A 23,384-nucleotide genomic window follows, 5' to 3' on the forward strand; every position below is an offset into this window, starting at 1 on the left:
TCAGTGTTCAAAAAAAGTTGGGGAAATATGTATGACCCTATAAGAGTGATTCCTGATAGACTGTCTGAAACAACAACAACAACAAAAAAAAAAAAACCTTTTAAAGAAGGAAAGAAATCATGCACCGACTTTCAGAGCTGCAACAGAAACGACTTTTGACCTAGATAGAAATGTAGTGGAGTAAAAAGTACGATATTTGTCTTTCAAATGTAGTGAAGTAAAATTCATAAGTTTCCAGAAAAAAATAATACTCCAGTAAAGTACAGATACTCAAAAATTGTACTTAAGTGCAGTACTCAAGTAAATGTACTTAGTTACTGTCCACCTATGTTAAAAACTGACTAATTACAGCATTGAATTGTTGATTGAAAGGGTTTTTATACCAGATGTTTGATTTTACACCTGTCTTGCTGACTCACTAGTGGCGGCACCGCTAAATTTACCTGTGATTCATTTAAATAAAATACGTTTAAACAAGTAATCATTTATTTTGACTGGGGTATTAATACTGATCAAAAGATGCACAGTTCCAATACAAGGTTGTCTGTTTAACCAAATTTGTTGGCAGATTATCAGAGTGCTTAGGCCTATTGATCTAAGTTGCCACAATGTTGTGGTCTGGCTGAATTTGCCACTTTGATATATATCTATGGTGTATATTCGCATACATGAGTCACCTTCACTTTTGCCTGTGCAGCAATTTTCTAATCACACTGCAGAGATGCTGTCCCCTTAACCCCCTCTGCCAGCTTCTCTCTATATAACCTATTTAAAAACACCTGCCCTGCTTACCTGCTCCAAATCTCCATGTAATGCATATTGCCACCATTTACTGTTTTAGACAACATAGCTTTAAGTAGCTCAGTTGACTGTATCAAAAAAAGAAAAGAAAAATATCAATATTTTAATACAGCTATTGTAATATTGGATATTTCTTTTGAAGGAATGGGTCATCTTCATGTGTTTTCTCCAGAGGAAAGAAAGCCATATGGATTTTAAACATAATGGGCGAATGATGACAGAATATTATATATTGAGGGGACAAAATATTGAAAATATTTAATACTTTCAGACATTTTTAGTGAAAGGTTTAATAAGAAACAGGAAGAAAATGCATTTTTCGATGTTTTTATTGAAAAAAACAAAACAATCAGTGATACAGCTCATAGTTATGGTGCAGCGCAAGCATATGCATTTAAAGTAGGCCAGGGTTAGACCTTCAGAGAGATACTAAAACAGAGGCATGCACAATGAAAAATGGGCATAAACTGGTCCCCAAACCATTCCAACCAGCCTCGCTGGACTGCTGTTATTGATTACGTCCATATAAATGTTATGCTTGCATGGTCTTGATGTGTAGGCAAATGCATTAAAGAAAACATCAAGGCAGTACAATCAACAATATGGTATTATGGTTACATATTTGTGATATAATTTACCTTTAATATATTATGAGGCTTCTTACAGTGCAATTATGTTTATTTAATGATCCAGCATCATGCCTATTATAACAAACCTATCAGTACATATTGAATACATGACCTAACCAAGTAACCAGGGATATCATTGTCTAATTCTAATAGAAGTTAATTCGGGATTTAGAGTCGAGATTCCTGGCGATGAAGGCATTTCAACCTATGAATGGCAACCGTTAATGCACCAGCCATAAAATCACTGTGCCACAGTCTGTATTTCACAAGCTGGCTTAATGTTAACTGCTGTGCAGCAAATCAAATTATGAGCTTAATGATTTTGTTACATCTTTTAGGAGTATCTTTGTGTCGCTCATACACAATTGCAAAAATGCACATGGTGGTAAAATACAATAATTAACAATCTACATGTGTACGTGAACAAAGTAAGTGTCATTTTGTATTACATTATAATCAGATACATAGCAATAACAGTAACAGTTATGATTGCACAACAGAAAATACAACCTCATGAGCACATTGATTTAAACATGTTGCTTAATAATAATAATAATAATAATAATAATAATAATAATAATAATAATAATAATAATAATAATAATAATAATAATAATAATAATAAAAAATAATTGAGAATACATTCCTTTACTAAAAAATATAGAGGTAACATGGAGCAAATTACAGTAATATTTTTGGTAATGTGTCAGTGCTATAACAAAAAACAATACATGTAATGATCTATACAATATCCCTTACATTAACCATGGTTTTATTATACTTAAAGTGTAGTAATCATGTTTTTTGTGTATTGTGGATTCCATTTGTGCAACCACAGTTTTAACACAAATACTATGCTTAAACTATAGTGTAGCAAAATAATGGTTTATTTTTCATAAGAGATGTCGAAGTGTAATATAATGCTTTTGTCAGTGAAAAAAAGGCAGCCTAAACCAATCATGAGGGTGTTTAGTGAGTTAAAGAGTGCCTGAACAGAAGCCAATATACATGTTGTCTTTGCCCAGCTTAGGGTGAGCCCTCCTGGGCTCAAAATCACTGTGGCTCCAGGCTTTGGGCCTGTGCTGCGTATATGTTGTATTACAGCATGCAAACCTAGTAACTATACACAGTGAAGTAAAATAAGTACTACAATTGTTTAAACTGTTATGGTTTGTAGGCAAATACTGTACAGTATATATTGTATGAATTGTTATGCCACAAAGATGAACTCCTTATCAATGAACAAATGTAATGTTCTAACCTAGATTTCTATTAACTGCTTCAATTTTAGTAGACAGACTTTTCAACATCATTCAGGATTACACTATACATACATATATATATTTAGATATATTTACTTTTATTGAATAGAACTATTTAAAACATACTGAACATAACACAAAATCATACTGTTATAATGTTGAGGCTATTCTTTGCAGAAATGATTTAATTTAGCAGATGGTATGTAGGGGACCTGCCCCTTCCCTACATACTACACAGTCCACAGTCTACTACTATGAGTCCACTGAAAGTGAGTTCATAATCACCGTTTTTCACAATCAAAATGGACTCCCAAACAATTCGATATGGAAACTATCACTTTTTTTTTTTAAATGGAATAAATATCAGTTTTTGGTTTTGTTTTATTCTTTTTCGAAAAATGTGTAAATGCAAGCTTCCCAGTTTAATTCTCAATTTAAGCCTCTTTTGAATTTTAAGATTAGCTGTGAAATTTGATTATCAGGTTAAAAGTATGAAGTGTTCACAAATTCAGAACTTATATGTTCATGAAGATACTCATGGGAAATAAATTCTCACATTCCAAATAACACACTGCAACATACAACACAAAAATATCAACAATCAAATTAGTTTTTTGGTTTTTATCATTAAATATAAGTATCCACCAGAATGTTTTTAAATGCCACATAATCACTGCACCTGAAATGAGACAATGTTTGTGTGTGAAAGCAGTGTTTTGTAAATGGCATTTTCCATAAATAGGGTAAAAAAATGCCTTAAAATATTTTTATAGCAGGGTTGCAAATGTGGCATAAATTCAACTGTCATAAGATATTTGTTTTATCTTTTTTTTCTCTCCCCCCTATTCATAATGTGTGGAAAGGATCTAATTTATCTTATTTTGGGGGGCATCACAAGGCATGTAACATGTTGTGTTTTTGTAATGGAGAAAAGAACCAAGGTTCTGGTTCCCTGAAGAGGAAATGAGACACTGTGGGAACGCCTCTGCTTTATTGCGTCGTGAAGCACTTGTGAAATCATTCTGATGACGGAACATCATAGACGGGTGACTTCATGACCTGGTCATGGTCATGACACTCTTCTATGATTTTAATTGTTATATAAATTAAAGAAGATTAAGTCTTCTGAGGTGGAACAGGCCAAAACCACAATTTTAAAAAAAGCAACTTTTCATGCTAAGTTAGCTTTATGTTAGATAGTAGGCATACAGTTTCTAATAGGTCGCACACATAACAAATACAACATGGGATCTGTGCCTCGAAAGGCTGTGGCATTCCAAAGGCGACTGTGTTGTCACCTCAAAAGGTGACTTTGCTCAGGGTCTTAATTTTTTAAATTTTTTTATTCATGGGACACCAAAGTATACCCTATTCATGGAATGTGCCAGATGCTTGTGCAAAGTGATAATTTGTTTTGTGCAATTTGTGTGTATCATGTATAAGCAAATTGTCATGCAATGATTGTACATGTTTTGTAGGTGTATAATGTGCTAATCTAGCAAATTATAGATTTTGATGGATAGTCAAGGTCCTGCCATTTTGGTAGGTTCAAGGTATCACTGCTAAATATTCTCCTGTTGTACATACTGAATTGTATAAACAGCACAAACTTTTGCAAACTGGCACAATGAGAAGGCACACACACAAACATACATTATGTTTCTGCCTCCACTTAAAGAGGACGTTGAGGGCAGTGATTTCTCAAGAAACTATCAAAACGTGTAAACACCATAAAGGTAACTTTGGCAGTTTTAAGGAGGACTTTGTATAATCTAAAACTTTCCTCTTTAGAAAATTCTTAGCAGAAATACTGGATGGCTAATATTAATAGTGCTAATAGGCAGTAGTTGAAGAAAAAATACATTACTGACTTTGAAGAAAGGGTGGACCAAATAAGGATGCTGTTATCACCTTAACTTGCCATAATGTCTAGAAGAGGCAGTATAAAACCCTTTGTGATTTCTCACCAGTGATTGGACATCATAGCACTGTGGCAGAGATCTTCCTACCATGACATGTTTGGTCGCTACACAAGAAAACTGAGGAATGTTGAATGAGACCGTTACAGGACGAAGAGTCAAACAAGTTTTACATATCTTCAGGCAGGAGGCATAAATTTCTGAAAGGTAAAAGAAAAACAATGAGAGAAAGACGTGAGAATAAAAGACGTATATATATATATATATATATATATATATATATATATAAGACGTATATATATATATATATATATATGACAGTTTACAATTAATCAAACAATTAATTGTTTTAAAATACTCAATATTCAATTATTCAGTTGTCGGAACCTCTGTAGGAAAAATTCCAATAAAGTTGGAAAATGTAATAATGTTATATATATATATAACAACAACGACCACAAACAGACACAGCAGAACTTAACCAGATAAAGTAAGACAACAAACACACTGATAGAAACCGGGTAATTCAGAATTCAACCTAAAAACAAGAAGGACAGACATGATGAAACAAAGATGGAAATAGAACTTGAAAGGGCCACTGTCAACCACAGTCACATGACCACCAAGACACACTAGCTAGCAATCAGTTTTACCAGAACGTGAATGATGGAGCTCCACCATCCATTAGGCCTCCATGGCTAAGATGGCAGGGTTAGGGCTGTCTGTTTCAGGATTCAAAGTAAGCAGTTTGTTTACAGGGATGAAGCACTCAAATACTGGGAAAGAAAAGTTCAACAACAACAAAATCTTACTTCGTTGCTTCTTCTGTTCCTCCTTCTCCATCTACTTTGCCCTCTTCCTCCATCTTCTGCTCGTCTGAGATCAGCTCCTGGTTCTTTTGTCTACGGATACACTTCACCACTACCATGGACAGAATGAGCAAAGCAAGAATGCCCCCCACAGATGCCCCAATGGCGACAGCAATGGTCGAATCCCTTGGTGGTGGCACTGGACAGAAGAAGACAGAAAGAAAAAAACTGATGAGATGCTAACAACAAACTTTACCATGGTAGAATATTTATTCAGTGAAAAAGTGTATTCTGAAAATAATAGTGTAAAACAAAAATATTTAAAAGCTAAGATTTAATATTTACAGCATCTATCTCTAGTGGCAAACTGGCTATGCTAAGCAGCCAAAATCTTAGTACTGCATGGTCTCAATATTGCCATTAGGGGTGCTAGAGCACACAGTAGTTCTAAACATTTTCTATAGTTTTCTCTTTCAGGTTGCCGGTCTTAGGGGCCATTTACAAAACATTGTCTAAAAAAAAAAAAAAATTTTTTTTTTTGCTGTTCATTTACACAACAGCATTTTGATTATCATTCCCTTGTAAACAGCACAAATGTGAATTTTTTGAAAAACTGATGTCATGTGCATCTGGATTATGTGTTTAGTCTATAGGCGTCTAGTGTTACATCGCCAACTACTGACCTGGCTGCATAATATAGCGTTTTTTAAATCATTTTCACAGATTTGTTAGCCTAGAAATCTAGACGCACCCTGTGGCACACATCGGATATGACATGTGAACGTGTAAGCAGTAAAAAAACGCATGGATTCCGATATCCTCAGATCGTATTCAGGCCTCACTCATATGTGATGATAAATCTGATTTGAATCGGATACGTGCATTTGCGTCTGCCATGTAAGCAGTCAAATCGGATATTCCCCAGTAAATGCGAATCGTACATCATTGAAAAAGGGATGGAGACGAATGATGTGCAGACAGCAAAAAATTGTATAATCATTTTGTCTGCTTCCATTGCATATCACGTCATTTTACTTCCTTTTCCAGTTAAGACCGTCTTGGGCTGTTTCACCAGTGTACAGTGTAAATGCAAATATCGGGTACGGGTCGATCTTAAAAGATGATGTAAGCGGGTCATCAAATTTTTTTTTATATAGTCACCAAATTGTAATTGTGCATCAAGACCAGCAGTGTAAATGCAGCCTTAGACAACGTTGTTGTCTGTACACGGAAAAACTCTTCATTTTTTTAGTATATCATTGTTGTGTAAATGTACACTTGGTGGAGCAAGAGTTTAAATCTTTCTGAGCAAGTTAAGGTTGTTTACCATGGTGTAGCTCGATTATATCCTACATTTAGGTTTTTACTTCTGCAGATTGCATTTAGGCTTCAAAATAAAATCTATAAAAAAATAAAGAAAATTGAACAATACAAATAAATAATTTGTTGGCACAGGAGCTAATTTTCTGCAATAATCCAAAATTGGATTGGTTTTTGTTAAGTGTTATCAGGCTAATGGAAAAAATGGGGTATAATCTACAAAAATACATTATTACGGCAGTACTCAACACCTGCAATAAAGAAACCCCATTCATCATTGCCTGTCCTGAAGTAACTCTGTTTGAAGACCTGAATATTTTGTCCAACAGCTTCTTAGCCCATACTGAAATCTTACATTCAGTCAGGACGTTGAACTGGATGGTGCCGTGACCCGGAATGCGATCTGGAGGGTTGCGCACATAGCAATTGTAGATTCCATCGTCCGTCAACTGCACATCTGAGATAGTGATGCTGAGGTCGTTTTTATCCAGGTTTCCAGAAAACATAACCCGATCTCCAAATCTGTTTGACTTCAGGGGTGCTATCTTGTTCTTATAAGTCATGAACTTGTAAAAGAAGACATTTTGGATGAAGGTAGATTAAGAAAATTGACAAAACAAAAGATTCATGTTACTTGTAAGGCAGTGATATTTTGATTATATTTGACATTTTAAACCTCTTATTTTTTCTCACCATCTCCTCTGTGCTGTTGAGTGTCTCCTGATAGGTCCAGTTCATTGCGAACTTGCTGGGGTCCAGCTTGTAACATGAGGTGAATGCACATGGGATTCTGACATTAGTCCCATTGAGAGCGTTGATCTGTTGTGGCACCAACACATCCATGGAAGTCACGGGAAGGGCTACAAGATATGTAAATACACACATGTATAATTCCTGCAATTTGATTTTCCTGTCACCTGATTAGTGTTTTTTTTTTGTATTATTATCTAAAGTCACGAAAATGTGTCTTGACTTCATTCACTTAAGTGTAAGTTAAAATTTTATTGCCAAGCGATGAGAAAGCTGTTTTTAAACTTTCAAAATATGCATAATGGTCTTGTTTATACTTCTGTTCACTGACAAATGTTTTTTTGAACACATTTAAAAGTGTATCTTATCATAAAATGGCTATTTTTTGACTGTAAATTCTTATTGGAAGAGGCTTTTGGAAGAGAAAAAACATTTTTATAATTTTTTCTATTTTTTTGTGGAAATCATGATAATATTTTTTTCAGGATGAATAGAAAGTTCAAAAGAACAGCTTTAATTTGAACATACATATTTTACAAATAAAATATTTATATAATACATATTTTTTAACAATGTAACAGTCTTTAATTTTACTTATGATACATTTAATGCATCCTTTCTCAAGTATTAATGTCTTTAAAAAATCTTATCGACCCTAAACTTTTAAACAGTAGTGTACTATAACCTCAAACAGTTTTATGTACATGTTTTTAATATCTAAGGTAACAAAATTATTGGAAAATATATTGAGAAATTGATATTTTCACTCAGAAAAATGTATTCAAATGTCAAAATTTGGTCTTAATAACATTCTACTGGGCACCATTTTGTTTACAAATCCCTAAAGGAAATGTTCTTTTTCTAATGTTGACAAGTTAAAAGCCAGATAAAACCACATGCGCAAAACCACTTGTGGTCACATGTGAAACACATTCTTTGCACAATGGAAACATGGTTTTGTAACAGTTCCCATGTGGAATCCATAGCAACTTTTCCACTTTTAGGTCAAACGGTTCAAATAATGGAAAGGAAAAAGGTTACGGTTATATTTCCACTTGAACTTGGTTTGGCAAGGCATGATTACAAACCGTTCTCGGTCTTGGAATTCTCCTCTAACTGTGCTGAACTCAACTGTGCTGGTAGAATGTGTGAAGTGAGTGACATCTTCACTCAGGATCGGTCACTTTTCTCTTGGCTGCCAGTTTCTTTTGCCCCGTTCCAAATGGCACACTTCATATAAACTTTCGGTTTTGTGGACTTACAATGGCTGCCGAGTGTGTCCGTTGGGTGTCCTATTTGTCCTATTTGCACCCTTGATACACACTTTTTCCTAGCCTGCACTGAAGTGATTTCTGCAGCAGACTTCTTCCTGACAGTCAAAGCAGCATTGCGTCACGAAAGTGTGCATTTATTGGGCTCCGAGAACGGCTGCAACGCTTAGTATCATGATACATGCTTACCAAATCAATGCTCTAAATTTTAATTTATCCTGCTCGCTTTACAACTTAAAATAGTCTAGAAAATCAGACAAATAGTTGTTGCTGAATGCTGAACACATCTATAATGTATTATTAAATATAGAGGCCTATGTTTTGATGAATATAGCCAATGCAGATGAACCGAGGCTGGACAGTAGAAAATTAAACCATATCCGTCCGCAAGGGCTGGACTGGCACATAATGGAATAGTTAAAGGGTTACGTCAGTGATTAACATATGGCTTTGTATCAGTAGAAACACTGTTGTATATTCGAATGATTGCATCAATTTGTGTCATCAGAGGAATTTTTGGCCAGAGGCTAAAGACTACAGCCAGCAGAGGGAGCCATTTCCACGTTTTCAACTCGCACATGGGGGGTGGGAGATCACACTCACAGCTCAGCTCGCAGCTGCAGCCTCAGGCATTCATGTAAACGGTGCGGCCGGCTGAGCAAAGTAAGTGTTTCAACTTCTCAAATGAATTCCTATGAAAGTTAAGCTTCCAAAGGCATGAACTGAAATCACACCATACTGAACACGCGCTGTGAATTTATGCCGTGAGTGCGGTCGCGTTTACCTCGGGTCTCATCATGAGAGCTCATTCAGCTCATCACGAATGTATGTAATCTGACTCCTGCAGCGTTTAGGCTGTGAGACTCCCTCAGCAGCTAAATCACATATTAAACAGACACGTTCAGATTTTAATTGTAGTGTCTGTTCTCTAACTGAACTGGTTTTATAAAAATGAACACTGTCGCAGTGGGAATGTGAAAGTGATCCAGTCACAGTGATTTAGTAGCGGTGGCTTTGGGAGTGGCCTCGTAGAGCAGCGAAGCATTCTGGGAATTGTTGTCTTTCATCCCCATGAGACAAAAATACATTTTCTGTCTTTTCTTAGTCGAAAGCACAAAATTCAAAAATAATTTCACATTTCTACTACATTAATAACTCAGTTTAAATACAGATTCATATTCCCAGCGCTGAAGTACCCCTTTAAGCAATGAGAATGGTTTGACCTGATGGTGGAAAAGTCTCATGTAGAAAACATGATAAATTCTTTATTTCTATCTGTATTAAAGGATTAGTTCACTTTAAAATGAACATTTCCTGATAATATACCCATCTCATCCAAAATGTTTATGTCTTTCTTTCATCAGTTGAAAAGAAATTAAGTTTTTTTGGAAAACATTCCAGGATTTTTCTTCACGTAATGCATTTCAATTGCAACCAATGGGTTAAAGGTCTAAATCAATGCAGTTTCAAAGTTCTTTGAAGGGCTTCAGAGGAGCTGCATGATTCCAGATGAGGGTCTTATCTAACAAAAACATCTGTCATTTTCAAGAAAAAATTTACATTCATATACTTTTGGGGCGGCAATGGCTCAGTGGTTCATGTAGGTTGTCTACAAACCGGTTGGGGGTTCGATCCCCGGTTCCACCTGGCCAATTGTCTGTTGAAATCGCTATATAAATGCAGTCTATTTTACCAATGTTTTTTACTTTTTAACCTAAATTGCTCATCTTGCGCTGCTCTGCGATGAGCCACGGATTGCGCAATCACGTCGGAAAGGTCACGCTAGAAGTAGGCGGAAGGACTGCCCCAAGCGGACGTGCGAACACTAAAACAAACGCCCTTTTCAAAAAAACAAAAAACAAACTCCATCTCCAACTTTAAAATCATCCTACATCATTGTTTAACCAATTTTTGCTAAAGGATGTTTGCTATAGTCTATGCACGAGTACTTTGTAAACACAGGCGGTACGTCCGCCTACGTCTAGTGTGACCTTTCCGAAGTGATTGCGCACTCCCTGGCAGGTCGCAGAGCAGCGAAAGATGAACAATTTACTTTTCTATTCTTTCTTTTTATTTATTTAGAAAATGACCAATGGATTCGCTAGATAAGACCCTATTCTTCATCTGGGATCATGCAGAGCTCTCTGAAGCCCTTTGAAACTGCATTGATTTGGACCTTCAATATTTTGGTTGCCATTGAGGTCCATTAAATGGAAATGTTTTCCTCAAAAAAAAGAAATAAGGACTAAAAAAAACATGAACATCATGGATGGCATGGGGGTGAGTAAATTATCAGGACATTTTCATTTTGAAGTGAACTAATCATTTAAGCTTATAGCTTACACTAGATGACATTATTTGCATTGTATCAACGGACAAAATGTCATAATGTTGTCTATCAGAAAGGTTTATTGTCTCCACCTATGCACCATTTCATCCCTCTGCAGTCAGGAGTTTTGTGTTTCTGGACAAGTTCCCACTGCTGCAGCAGTTATGTTTTATCGGCCTGGCTCTCTGCAGTAGTAGCAGCAAGTTCGTCACACCCTCCCATCCCATCCCACCCCCTCAAAGTGCTGCAGTTTAGTCCGCCCCCCTCCCTCTAGAAAAATCAGGTGTCCTCATGGATAGAAAGCAAGAACTACAGCAGCTGTGTTCAGCATACACATACACACACAAACCCCATGTGTATGAGATTACCTTCAGTAACTATTATGATTTATAGAATTATAATACTAGTGCGTTATACTCAAAGTGCTTACAAAGCAACATTTTAACTATACAGGTATACAAGGATACATTATATGCATAGCGTTTTGTGCTACAAATAATGCAGCACTCCATCATGTCAGTCTCCTATACACTTTCAGTGTGGGTTGTAATATACACACTCAGAGACACACACGCATGTTCAGCATAAATACACACACACACACACACACACACACACACACACACACACACACACACACACACACACACACACGCAGAGTCAGCACTCGGCCAGGCGTGTTACTCAATACCGGCACTACGTCAATGTCGTCCCCACCCACCCTTTTACTTTCATGTATATTTAGTCGGTTACTCTCTGCGCTCTGTGCTACAGCAGAGATGCTTTAAAACTCCTTCGCATACCCCATGCACATTACATCACTGAATTCATGCATTTTCTTGGAGAAATCAGTAAATAATTCTCTCTCAATGTTGTAGTTAAAAAGCAACAATGTATACTCTCTTACATGACTGTTTGGGTTTATATGAACATGAAAGGGGTCTGAATACTGCTGTCTCCAGCCCACTCTTGGGGCGCCGATTTGATGCTTATGTATCAATATTCACTGCTGTAGGCCTAAAATACTGCAGTGTATCTCTCTCTCTCTCTCTCTCTCTCTCTCTCTCTCTCTCTCTCTCTCTCTCTCTCTCTCTCTCTCTCTCTCTCTCTCTCTCTCTCTCTCTCTCTCTCTCCACCCTCCCTTCTCTGTCTGTGTCCTCTTTTTCACTGCTCTCAAGGTTATGGTTAAAGGAGAAATGTGGACAAGGTACGCAGTACATTGTGGAGCTATGCATGCACACGCAAACAAACAAAAAAATATAATAATAATAATATAGAGTCAAAATCAGCTAAGGGGTAATAATGGTCAGTTTTATTTAAAGCGGCGGACTAATGCTATTTCACGTATTCAGTTTTTAACATTGTTAAAGACTTGGATCCCCATGGCCGAAAATTCAAGAGTATTTCTGTGCAAAAAAAAAATTCCTTCCGGTTTCTCAGAAGCTTCGTAACGTTTTTTTTTTTTTTTTTTTTGGGAGTATGGGTTTATGCGACGTCAACAACACGTCAACAACTTGAAAATAAAGGTTCTCAAATGGTTATTTGTCAGGTTGTATGGTTCTGTGAAGAACCTTTAATATCCAAAGAGCCTTTCACAAAACGGTTCTTTTGGGGACCAAAAATGGTTCTTCACTATCACTGTGAAAATCCATTTTTGGTTCTTCCTGGCACCTTTATATTTTTAAGGGTGAAGTGCAGAATTTCCTTGTACGGGCACTTCTCCCAGAAGGGCTCACATACACGCACATGTACACGCACACGTCGACCAGAGCGAGAGAGCAAAAGTACGCCTATGAATGCGATTTGCACGGCTTTAAGGAAGTCGTCAGCTGAGGTCACAGGGCTTCATGAAATCAACAATGTCACCATAGAAATGTGTTTTTAGTTGTTAGGGCAAGACATAATTTCACTTCCCAAAGAACCCAGCTATCATTAAGGGGACAGTGGATGGAGTTTGTTTTTCCGGAGCAGCGGCGAAGTCGCGCAAATGTTTTTGTTTGTTCCCTGCATTTCGGCGACTATGGTTTATAAAAAAGGTACAGTTCAACTCTGGATTTGCAGATTGTCTAAAGATGAAAGATGGAACGGTTCCAAACGATAAAGGCTCACGGTCAGGGCCGGCTCTAGCTCTTTGGTTGCCCTAGGCGAGATGGACTTTTGCGCCCCCCACCCCTCCCCACCCCACCCCACTCCACTCACTTTTATCGTCTCTATTCTAATTCAGCACGTCTGTTTTCCTAGGCCTACCCGTAACCGAGTTAAACACGTTTGCCGCTTTATTTCCACTTTTCAAACATTTTCTCACTTTTTATTGAAAATATATGCCTTTCCGATCTGGTATGTGATGGGAAAAGGGAATAGAGCGAGTGTGGCAAAAGGCAGGATCAAACCTCTGATCGATCTGCATCAAATCTTGATGCCATCCCACATGGAAAGAACCTATATGAGGATATATGCACATATATGAAACATATATGCAGCTTATATGTACATATGCATATATGCACATATATGATAATATGTATGCTGCATATATGCACATATATAATATGTATGCTGCATATATGCACATATATGATAATATGTATGCTGCATATATGCACATATATTCCACATATAGGTAAAATTGAGGTGCATATATGTGCATATCAGGCCATATAGGTCTCCTGTATTGCTTCTTTATATCCACATATAAGCCATATAAGATATGTCTCAGCTCATGGCAGGATCCGGTCATAGCTCAATGTAATTTTACAGGTTATGGTCTGTATTATTTGTTTTGTTTTTTGTTTTTACAGAATTTTTCTGTTTTTTCATTATACAAGAAATGCCTGGTGTTTTACAGATATTCGCTGTAATTTAAATTTCGACTATTAAATTTACAGGAATTGCTTGTATTCTGGTAGCCTATTACATCTGTGTTTTTTTTTAAGATGGATTTTTACAGAATAATATGTAATTTTAGCCTATACATAAAAGTGTGATTAATATTTTACAGATTTTTTTTTGTAAAATTAGAAAAAAGTAAACGAATGTTTAACTACAGAAATCAGCAGTCATTCAACATGTTTTACTTACCATTTAAGATAATGTGCTGGTTAGTGAGTTGTTTTAGGCTAAATAATAGTATTTGTACATTAGGCCTATACATATTAGTCAAACTATAAATTGGATTGTAGCTACTAATCTTTTAACCTTGTCTTGCAAACAAAAAAAAAGAAGCTAATTTTGATAATTTTTTGCACTGACTAATTCTCCCCTAAATTTCCTAACCACATCTATTCATGTACATTTGATGGGTTTCCAAATCCAGTTGCAAATGCAGCTGTGTGTGTGCATGTGCGTGTGCTTGCATGCGCGCGCGCGTGACGCAGTTTCAAATTTGCTGCCGGTTAATTTTCCGTTAGTCACGCCCACAACAGTTTGCGGAGAGGTAACGTTACAGTGATGTTAGAGCGGGTGATTTGATATTAGGCTAAGCTACACTCGTGAAGTGAGTCGTGAGATTAACTGGATTTGAGCAGCCGTGAGCAGGATCTCGGAACTATGTGAGGAAAAATAACGCGCCATTTCAGCGAGAATGTCTCGGCAACTACAGCGACTTTTGACAAGCAGCGGCCATCATATCAACCGATCACTGGGCTGAGGTAAGAGTCTCATTCTATGATATTTATATCGTGTGGCTGCACATTGATGTTGTTGGTTGTTTTAAAGCTGTTGTTAACATTTCTAATCGGTGTTCAGTCACATGACTGGCGTTGAGAGTAAAACACTGAAAATTATAGCAGTTCAGGCCTCTTTCAATTTTCCAACTGTTTAACCAAGATTAACTTAGCTATTCATAAAGTTTGAAAGGTTGTGGTAGTTATGTTACCGTCATTATATCTTTTGAAACAATGAACTAACTTTATCGATTAACTATAGGCCTATATATATATATATATATATATATATATATATATATATATATATATATATATATATATATATAGCTCTGGAAAAATGAAAATATATTATATTATCATCGATCCAGATGATTGGACAGTTACGTTACACCCCTAGAGTTATATGATGCAGCTAACGTTAAGTCTTCCAGATCACATTAGGTTGAGGTTTTTGGTCTCAGTAAAACATGCTGGCATGTTTTAATTAATGTAATAGTCCTATTTTTTTTATTTGTATAATTTTTTTATGCTTTTTTGTGTGATTTCAGGTCCTGTGGAAAGACTGGAGGTCTACAGCAGGTGAGCATTGCAGGTGTGGAATAAGGGCACTGTTCTTCTCATTCAACAAATTCTTTGTTTGCATCTTATCATGCAGCTGTTTTGAATAGTATTTTGTTATAATTGCAACTAGAATAATTCAGAAACATGGCTTTTCCTATCACTGCTATCCTGACACAGCTCTCTACCCTTCATTCCAGCGGATGATCAGCCGTATAGCTGCTCGCATCTCAGCCTGCTTGATGGAAATTTCCGACCTTCACCTGGATGACCTTTACCTTCAACTCAACCTCGCCAAGACGGAAGTGCTCGTGGTTTCAGCCAGCCCTACCTTTGTGTTATAACTGATCAGTTAATCTTCACAGACCACATTGCTAGAACTGCCCGATCTTTAGATTTTCCTTGTACAGCATTGGGATGATCAGGCCATTCCTATCGAAACATGCTACACAACTCATCCAAGCTCATGTTCCAGCCACTGGCATCAGTGTTTGCTGATGCACTGTGAAGACTTGCGCTGTGAAGGCAATTGGCGCATTGTGGTGCCATCCCAAAGAGGCACAAAATCACTTTCACAGACCTTTATCTGGACTGTTCCATGCTGGTGGAATAACCTGACTAACTCCAGCCATTTTCAGGAGACCACTAAAGATGCATTCTTTTGTGAACACATGACCCATTAAAACTAGCTCTTTTCTGTTTCACAAAACTGCTAGACTAACTAAAAATTGTCACTGCACTTATTGCTGCTTCCATACTCTTCATTTGTAAGTTGCTTTGGATAAAATTTAATTGTACATGTGTAAAATAATAACTGCAATGTGACAGTATAAAAATAGAAAGATAATTGTCTTTTAATGTAGATATTTTTGCATATTCTAAATTATATACTAAGCTTGTATTTCCTACAACAGAAGTAACTTGACATATGTGTTATGTAAAATGACTAATAATGTAAATGTGCAGTTTCTGTACAATATTTTGTAAATTTAACAGAAATTGGCTGTAAAGGTTGCTATTTATGTACAAGTAGGCCTACTTAATTTAGAGGTTGAAGTTGTGAGTGGTTCTGTTCAAATAAATATTAATACTGTAAATATGCAAACATGTTTTTGAATTGATGTGCTTACTGCATTTTTATAAATAATATCTTAGTTATTGTACATAGAAAACATATATTTTAAAAGTAAATTACTGTAGATGGACAGCAGGTTTGTAAAATAAATTTGAAAATTTGATGTTTTATGTGTAATTTAACATAATTGATCCGTTTTTCCACAGTTTAATAAATTATAATTAACATTAATATACTGTAATTAATTTTTTTACAGTGTAGGTGAACATTTAGGTGCATATATGCACACATATGAGTGCATATATGTACATATATGTGCATATATACATATATGTGCATATATGTACATATAATATAGGAAAACGGCCAATTTTATATATGTCACATATATTAAAAACCTATATCAAATCCTATATTAAAACATATATGTTTATATAGGTTCTTTCCATGTGGGATGCGCCGTACCACTACACTACAGCCACTGTAAAGAACTTGGTGAACACAGCATATTTGTGTTTAATGTAAATAATATGGCATCTATCGTTAGGCTGCTCCAGTAAAAAAAAAAAAAAAAAAAACGAGAGGCCGTATTTATTTCCTTCCGACGCCCACGTAGAGAGTTTTTGTACTTTTCATAAATAACATGCATACGTTATCCATATTCATAACGAACTGGACTTTTGATGACATCCATTTAGGTTATTGTAGATTATTGTCAGTGAAGTTATGTTTGCAATACGTATAGTAATTATGTAGAAAACTAGCAAGTGATAGCTTAGTGACAATATTAATAATATTTATAAAATAAATATTAGTTGATAAGATTGATACTAAGTAATTTTATTTAGTTTGACAACTTATTGGCTGAGATAAGAAGACTAACCTCTATACTGGGCTTTCTTTCGATTTTCTTCCTTTCTTTTTTTCTCTTTTTCCGTCCCTGTGCATCCGCGGGTTTAGACGCCTCACTTTTGATGAACGCGCAAGATGAGCACTTGCCTGACCTAACGCCTGAACTAATAATCAATAATCACCATCAATTCAATCTAATAATCAGGTTGATAAGTAATTAAACGTGTGGCTGAGGGGGCGCCCTATGATGATCATGTTTAATGATTATTATGTTGTATTTCGCTTGTTTCGATTCTATGCTTAATGGGAAGTAATGGGCGGCACTAGAGCGCGCTTGCGCCCCTAACACAATTGTCGCCCTAGGCAACCGCCTAGCTCGCCTATAGCAAACGCCGGCCCTGCTCACGGTCATGCATTGGATCTGCAGGCGGTGAGTAAAACTGCTTCAAATGTCTGTATGTTCTGTAAGTGCACATCAAGTAAACCTGTGACTCTTTAGCTCCGTCAGTACAGTGTATCTGTCTTTTATAAATATGATAAAACTAAAGACTTTTCTGATATAGGAAGGATTCAGTACTACCCTATAGATACACAAGATTGATAAAAACTGTCTGATACCCTCCTTAAGCCACGAAATATACTTCATTCCGTAAAATAAGTATAATGAACTACGCAAAATGCATTTTGAACACCTCCAACATGTTTTACAACTACCCAAAAATCAAATGTTGTTCACCACTTATGCATGTTATCACGTCCATCAAAAAACATATTTTTGTTAGAAAATTAGTACTAAAAACATCGCTATAATACTTGCTAGCTAAGACACAAATAAATATGATCAATATTATGATCCATCTGTTTTTAAATCCACATCACTTGAATATCACGGCATCGATGTCCGTCAAAAAAATGACATGCACAATACACTGTAGTATTTATGAGAAGCAGAGTAAGCGCATTTCCTGGAAAACCCACACTACCGGAAAACTCTAATTAAAAATAATTTTCCGAGAGGAGAGAGAAAAAAAATGGCCTTAGACGCTTTAACATGCTGTCTGTCCGAGACGATAATTTGCATAATACATAACGCATGTTACGATAAATGTGTTCCTTACACACTGAAATTATACTTCACACTAGAGAATAAACGTCAATCCGATTGAAAAACTTTGCTGGCTTTGAGAGCGTTCAAAATGTTGGTTTTGGCGGATATTTTTTTATGCACAAATTCATTCTCTGACATCACTGATTTAAATATTATCAATAATATTGATTATACTTATATCGGTGGTTAAAAAAAAAAAGTTTCACACACACTTCTCAGTTGTTTAAAAGATTAAGTCATTTATCAAAGTTACAATGTTACATTTTCAAATGAAAGATTATAAATTATTATATGATTTGTTCCATTTAATTACCACTTAGCAGATTTTGACTTATAAATAATGTATATTTCTGTAGGCTATATTGATATATACATTTCAATTGTGCTTGAAATAGTCTAACAGCACTGAGACAGACACTATTTGTATCACACTGCACTCACGTATATGTGATATTTCTTATAGTCACAGAAAGCATCTCTTTTATTTCACAAGTAAACAGTACACAGAAAAAGGGTGTCAAAATTGTACCTTTAGGAGTATAACAGCTCGGTGCCGGGCAGTACCCTTAAAAGGACATCTTTGTAACTTTTTTTTGCTCCTAAAAGCTGCATATTAGTACCTTAGAATACAAAGATGTCCTTTTAAGGGTACTGCCCCGGGCGGTTGTACCCCTAAAGTTACAATTCTGACCCCATTTCACACTGTGCATGTGTATAGGGATTTTAAAGCATGTGGCACAAATAAGTTTAAATGCAGAAAGTTTAAACACACTGCATTTTAGTTGCTGCCTAATGACTGAAATATTGCAGGCAAAACAGTGAACATGGCATGTTTGCACAGTAAATCAGAAGAGCGAGACATCTGTATTTCAGTGAAAACAGATTTTTAAGAGCAATTGTTTTCTCATAATCTACCATATGTCATATCCAGCTTACAGACAACTGTCACCGCAGTTGGATTTTATCCATCGATCCGCTATTTTCAGGGACAGTTCAACCAAAAAATGATATTTTGTCATCATTTACTCACCCTCATAAAGGTCAGAATGAAGTAGCAGAATGTCCGAGCAGCTATTTTCCACAGAATAAAATTGAATAACTTGCAAGCGAAATTGTCAGTAACTAATATCTTAAATTGTAGTCTGTTCCACACAAAAAGAACAAGTTTATGACAGCTCTTGGTACCAGCCACTTTTATTGAATAAAAGGAGTCAGAACAATGTTCCACGGAAGAAAGAACATCCTATAGTTTTGGAATGAAATGGCCATGAGTAAATGCTATATTTTTATTTGTGGTTGAACTGTCCCTTTAAATTAAGACTAACAAAACGGTAGCATAATAAAACAAAGAAATACATACATTTACTGTATGCATTCTAAAATATTATTTTAAACTATTATTCTTATAGTTAGATTTACTCCGATATATTGGTGTAGACTTTGTATATTATCTATAGTTTATTTATCTTTTATGTTTGTATACCTTTAAAAAAAAAGATTGGGGTTGATGAGATTTGTAGCCTATTTCTTTGAAAAAAAGTATCTTATGCTCACCAAGGATGTATTAATGATCGAAATACAGAAACAAGTATTGTAAAGTATTACAATTTAAATCAGCACTTTTCTATTGAAATCTATTTTAAAATATAATTTATTCCTGTGATTTTAAAGCTGAATTTGCTGCACCATTACTCCAGTTTTCAGTCTATGATCCGTAAGAAATCATTCTAATACGTGGATTTGATGCTCAATAAACGTTTCCTCAAAGATATTAATATAATAAATAATTAAAATTGTTTTAACATTGATAATAATACAAGTTAGAAAATTAAAAATAACATTTACTTGAAACTTTTTTTGAACCATTGATCTTTTGAATGCAACATTGCGGAATGCAAATATTCATATCTTAAAAAAACTAAAAACTAAATAACAACCTTTTGAACAGTAGTGTATCTTTATACTAAAGAAGGTTTTAGTAGTTCAAAATTTGAGTTCAAATGATGTTTTCAAAAAGCAGAAATTATTAACTTGCGCAAAATATTTCTACAATTCATAGTATGCATCTTTATACCTGGATGCGGTATTGAAGTGTAAATAATTTTGCAAATGAAAGTCACTGAGGCCAATTTCTCTAGAGGAAGAAAACTGAAAGTTTCCTGCATTGATATTTGTATTTAAATTCATATAGAGGGCCAAAATATATCTGTACACAGAACATTTAAATTTGCTATCGCAATAAATATCAAAATATCAAACCAACTGACATGCATTTTACATTAATAAATAAATGAATTAACCTACATGAAATATGAGCATCTGAGCTGCAGACATGAACTCTGCCGAATGTCTTTGCATATGTAGTGTATATTTAGAAACTGTCTAAAAGTTGATGCTTTTTATCTGGCCACATCTTTCAGGATGGGAAGTAGGAGGATTTTTTGGAGCTTGTGTTTATCTTCTGTCACTAAAATCCTGCATTCTACGCCCTCTGCTGACTTTATAGAGAAACTGCACTTAATTCACTTGAACTTGAATGCAACCTCCCTAGTCTCATATTTTTAACGAAAACTATTTTGGTGTGTGTAGCTCTTTTTCCTTAATGTAAAGTCTACAGTACAATGAAATATAGTTCAGTAAGAAAACGTTAATTCATTAAATTTTATGGACTATACATAGCTATGGATTAAGCACAGCAAAGTAGGTCATCTGCCTTCTGTTGAAATAAATAATCCTCATGTAATGTTCAAAAGCAGCAGTCTCATGAGGACAGAAATACAGCAGTAAACCTTTTCACAGAATAACCAGAACATGCGCATTGGTTGATTATGATTTTCATTGTGTTTGTTCAGACATTCAGTTTCTTTTTTTTCTTTTCTTTTTTTTGTTGCTCTGAATCACTTTGTATTTACAAAGTGAAACGTGTGGTCTATTAAATATTGATTCACTCCATTAAGCCCTATTTGCTCACCCAGGAAAATGTTCTCCACATTTCCCATTTAACTGATATTACTGTTATTATTGTTTGAAAGTGTTGTTCCTCTGCATGTCTTTAAACGTTAAATAATATGTGGATGTTACTAGTTATGACGAAATCAAATGTCACACACTTTCTCTCCTGCTTTCAGTTTTTGAATTGTATCTTACAAAAGGCTATTGCCAGTTCTCATGGTTCCAAATAAAGCCAAAGCAGAGCTAGTTTAGTCTTCATTCCTGAATGAGTCTGCTTTTCTAAAGGAATCATTTGAGTTAAAGATTATATATATATATATAAGTGTATTTATATTTTAATTTTTGTATAGTTTTAAGTTTAAGTTTGTAACTATTTAAACATTGGCAAGGATGCATTATTTTATCAAAACACAGTAGCAAGTTTTATAAAGTATTGCCCTTGAAATTAGCACTTTTCTATCTAAATATATTTTGAAATATAATTTATTCCTGTGATTGTAAAACTGAATGTTCAGCATCATTACTTTAGCTTTCAGAGCATGATCCTTCAGAAATCATTCTAATAGGCTTATTTGATGCTCAAGAAACATTTTTTTTATTATTATCAATGTTGAAAACAATTGTAATGAATACTATTTTTGAGGAAACTTACATATTTGTAGAAGTTGAAAATAATATATTTGGAATGAACAGATTTTTATAACAATGGTCATTTTGATGCATTGCTGAATAATAATAATAATAATAATAAGAATAATACTATCATAACGACTGTTGAATGATAGTGTACATTTATACTGAGGAGGAGGAAGAAGAAGTTTCAGTAGTAAAATTGAGTTCAAATTTGAGTTCAAATTGAGTTCCTGAATGAGTCTGCATTTTAGGGAATCATTTGAGTTAAAGATTCCATGACTCACTCACTCATAAACAATTTCACTTGCCGCCATCTACCGATTTAATGAACCATGAAGAGTGTAGCTACATCATCAATATGATGCTTAACAGATCATACAAAAAAGGCAGCAATGCTCAATATCATCAAAGCTGCTTGTCTGGGGAAAATAAATAAATAAATAAATAAATAAATAAATAAATAAATAAATAAATAAATAAATAAATAAATAAATAAATAAATAAATAAATAAATAAATAAATAAATAACACAGAAGTGCTGTTTACTATTTTTTCTTTTTCTTTTTTTTGACAACGAATGGGAAAAAAATAAAATAAATCACCCATATTTTATGATTTGCTTTGCGTTCCATACTCATCTGATCTAAATGCTCTCACAATGGATCACGATAAAACGCAACGATAATGCTGATGGAGAATTGCATTCTTTCCTGTAACGCATAATATCAATAATAGGCTATAGGCAGGGAAACCTGATTGTAATCACATCTGTTTGGCTGGTACATAGAAATCGTTAACATGTCAAAGTATCATTTTTATGATGGGCTTTTTATTGTTTTTGTCCATAGCAGAAGCCTTTTTTTACTTACCCAAAAACATCACCATTGCAACACAGGATAATTTCAAAGCGGACGCCCACTGCGTTTTCCCAGAATGCAATAAAATGGTCATTTTGGTCGCTGACAATAAACGTATCGGAAAATAAGTATTAAAAAATGCGTTTGAGATCTATTTTTCCGTTTCAATAATATATAAAACCGCGGAAATGTTTTTATTTTGTGCTATGATATGGCTGGCAGTGTCTGTAGCAGGAGCACTGGTTGATATTATGGTTGTGGTTTGTCATTTGTTTTAATTGAGCTTTCAAACGTTGCAACGTTATAATATAAAACTATTATAATAGGCCTAGCAGAACATCAGATGGCATATCAATAATTTCACACGATCTGGGAAAAAACAGGATGTATCAATATATTACATGTCCCTGCTCGATTCAGTGCAATCAGAAATCAGTCGAAGAAAATACACGCGTCCGTTGACGCAAAACAAAAAAAATGACGCACTAGCTTGCAGAAAGACCACCTCTCCTCTCCTTAACTCCACACTTAATAGAGATTAAGGGGCCGTTAACATGGCACCGTTTTCAACAAAAAAAAAAACATTTTGCCACT

General features: G+C 35.1%; 1 protein-coding gene and 1 long non-coding RNA gene across 3 annotated transcripts; one reads left to right on the top strand and one right to left on the bottom strand.

Moving 5' to 3' along the window:
* Positions 1 to 1,114: 1,114 nt before the first annotated feature.
* On the bottom strand, positions 1,115 to 23,051 carry scn2b (sodium channel, voltage-gated, type II, beta). 2 transcript variants are annotated; one of them, XR_010906777.1, is made up of 6 exons: positions 22,803 to 23,050; positions 7,434 to 7,600; positions 7,096 to 7,306; positions 5,424 to 5,619; positions 5,265 to 5,333; positions 1,115 to 4,811 (listed from the first exon to the last, which is right to left on the bottom strand). XR_010906777.1 is itself a non-coding variant. In XM_067451005.1 (5 exons), the coding sequence occupies exons 1-5, from the start codon at positions 22,882 to 22,884 to the stop codon at positions 4,781 to 4,783; spliced, it is 687 nt and encodes a 228-aa protein (XP_067307106.1). In that variant the 5' UTR covers positions 22,885 to 23,051; the 3' UTR covers positions 1,115 to 4,780. The 2 variants fall into 2 exon arrangements, 1 of the variants encoding a protein (XP_067307106.1); XM_067451005.1 differs by lacking the exon at positions 5,265 to 5,333 and having other exon boundaries at positions 22,803 to 23,051.
* Positions 14,564 to 16,530, top strand: LOC137085247 (uncharacterized). Its single transcript, XR_010906942.1, has 3 exons — positions 14,564 to 14,737; positions 15,304 to 15,347; positions 15,514 to 16,530. It is a non-coding gene; the product is annotated as an uncharacterized lncRNA (long non-coding RNA).
* Positions 23,052 to 23,384: the final 333 nt, after the last annotated feature.

This window comes from Pseudorasbora parva, chromosome 8 (assembly GCF_024679245.1).
Source record: "Pseudorasbora parva isolate DD20220531a chromosome 8, ASM2467924v1, whole genome shotgun sequence".
Classification (NCBI taxonomy): Eukaryota; Metazoa; Chordata; class Actinopteri; order Cypriniformes; family Gobionidae; genus Pseudorasbora; species Pseudorasbora parva.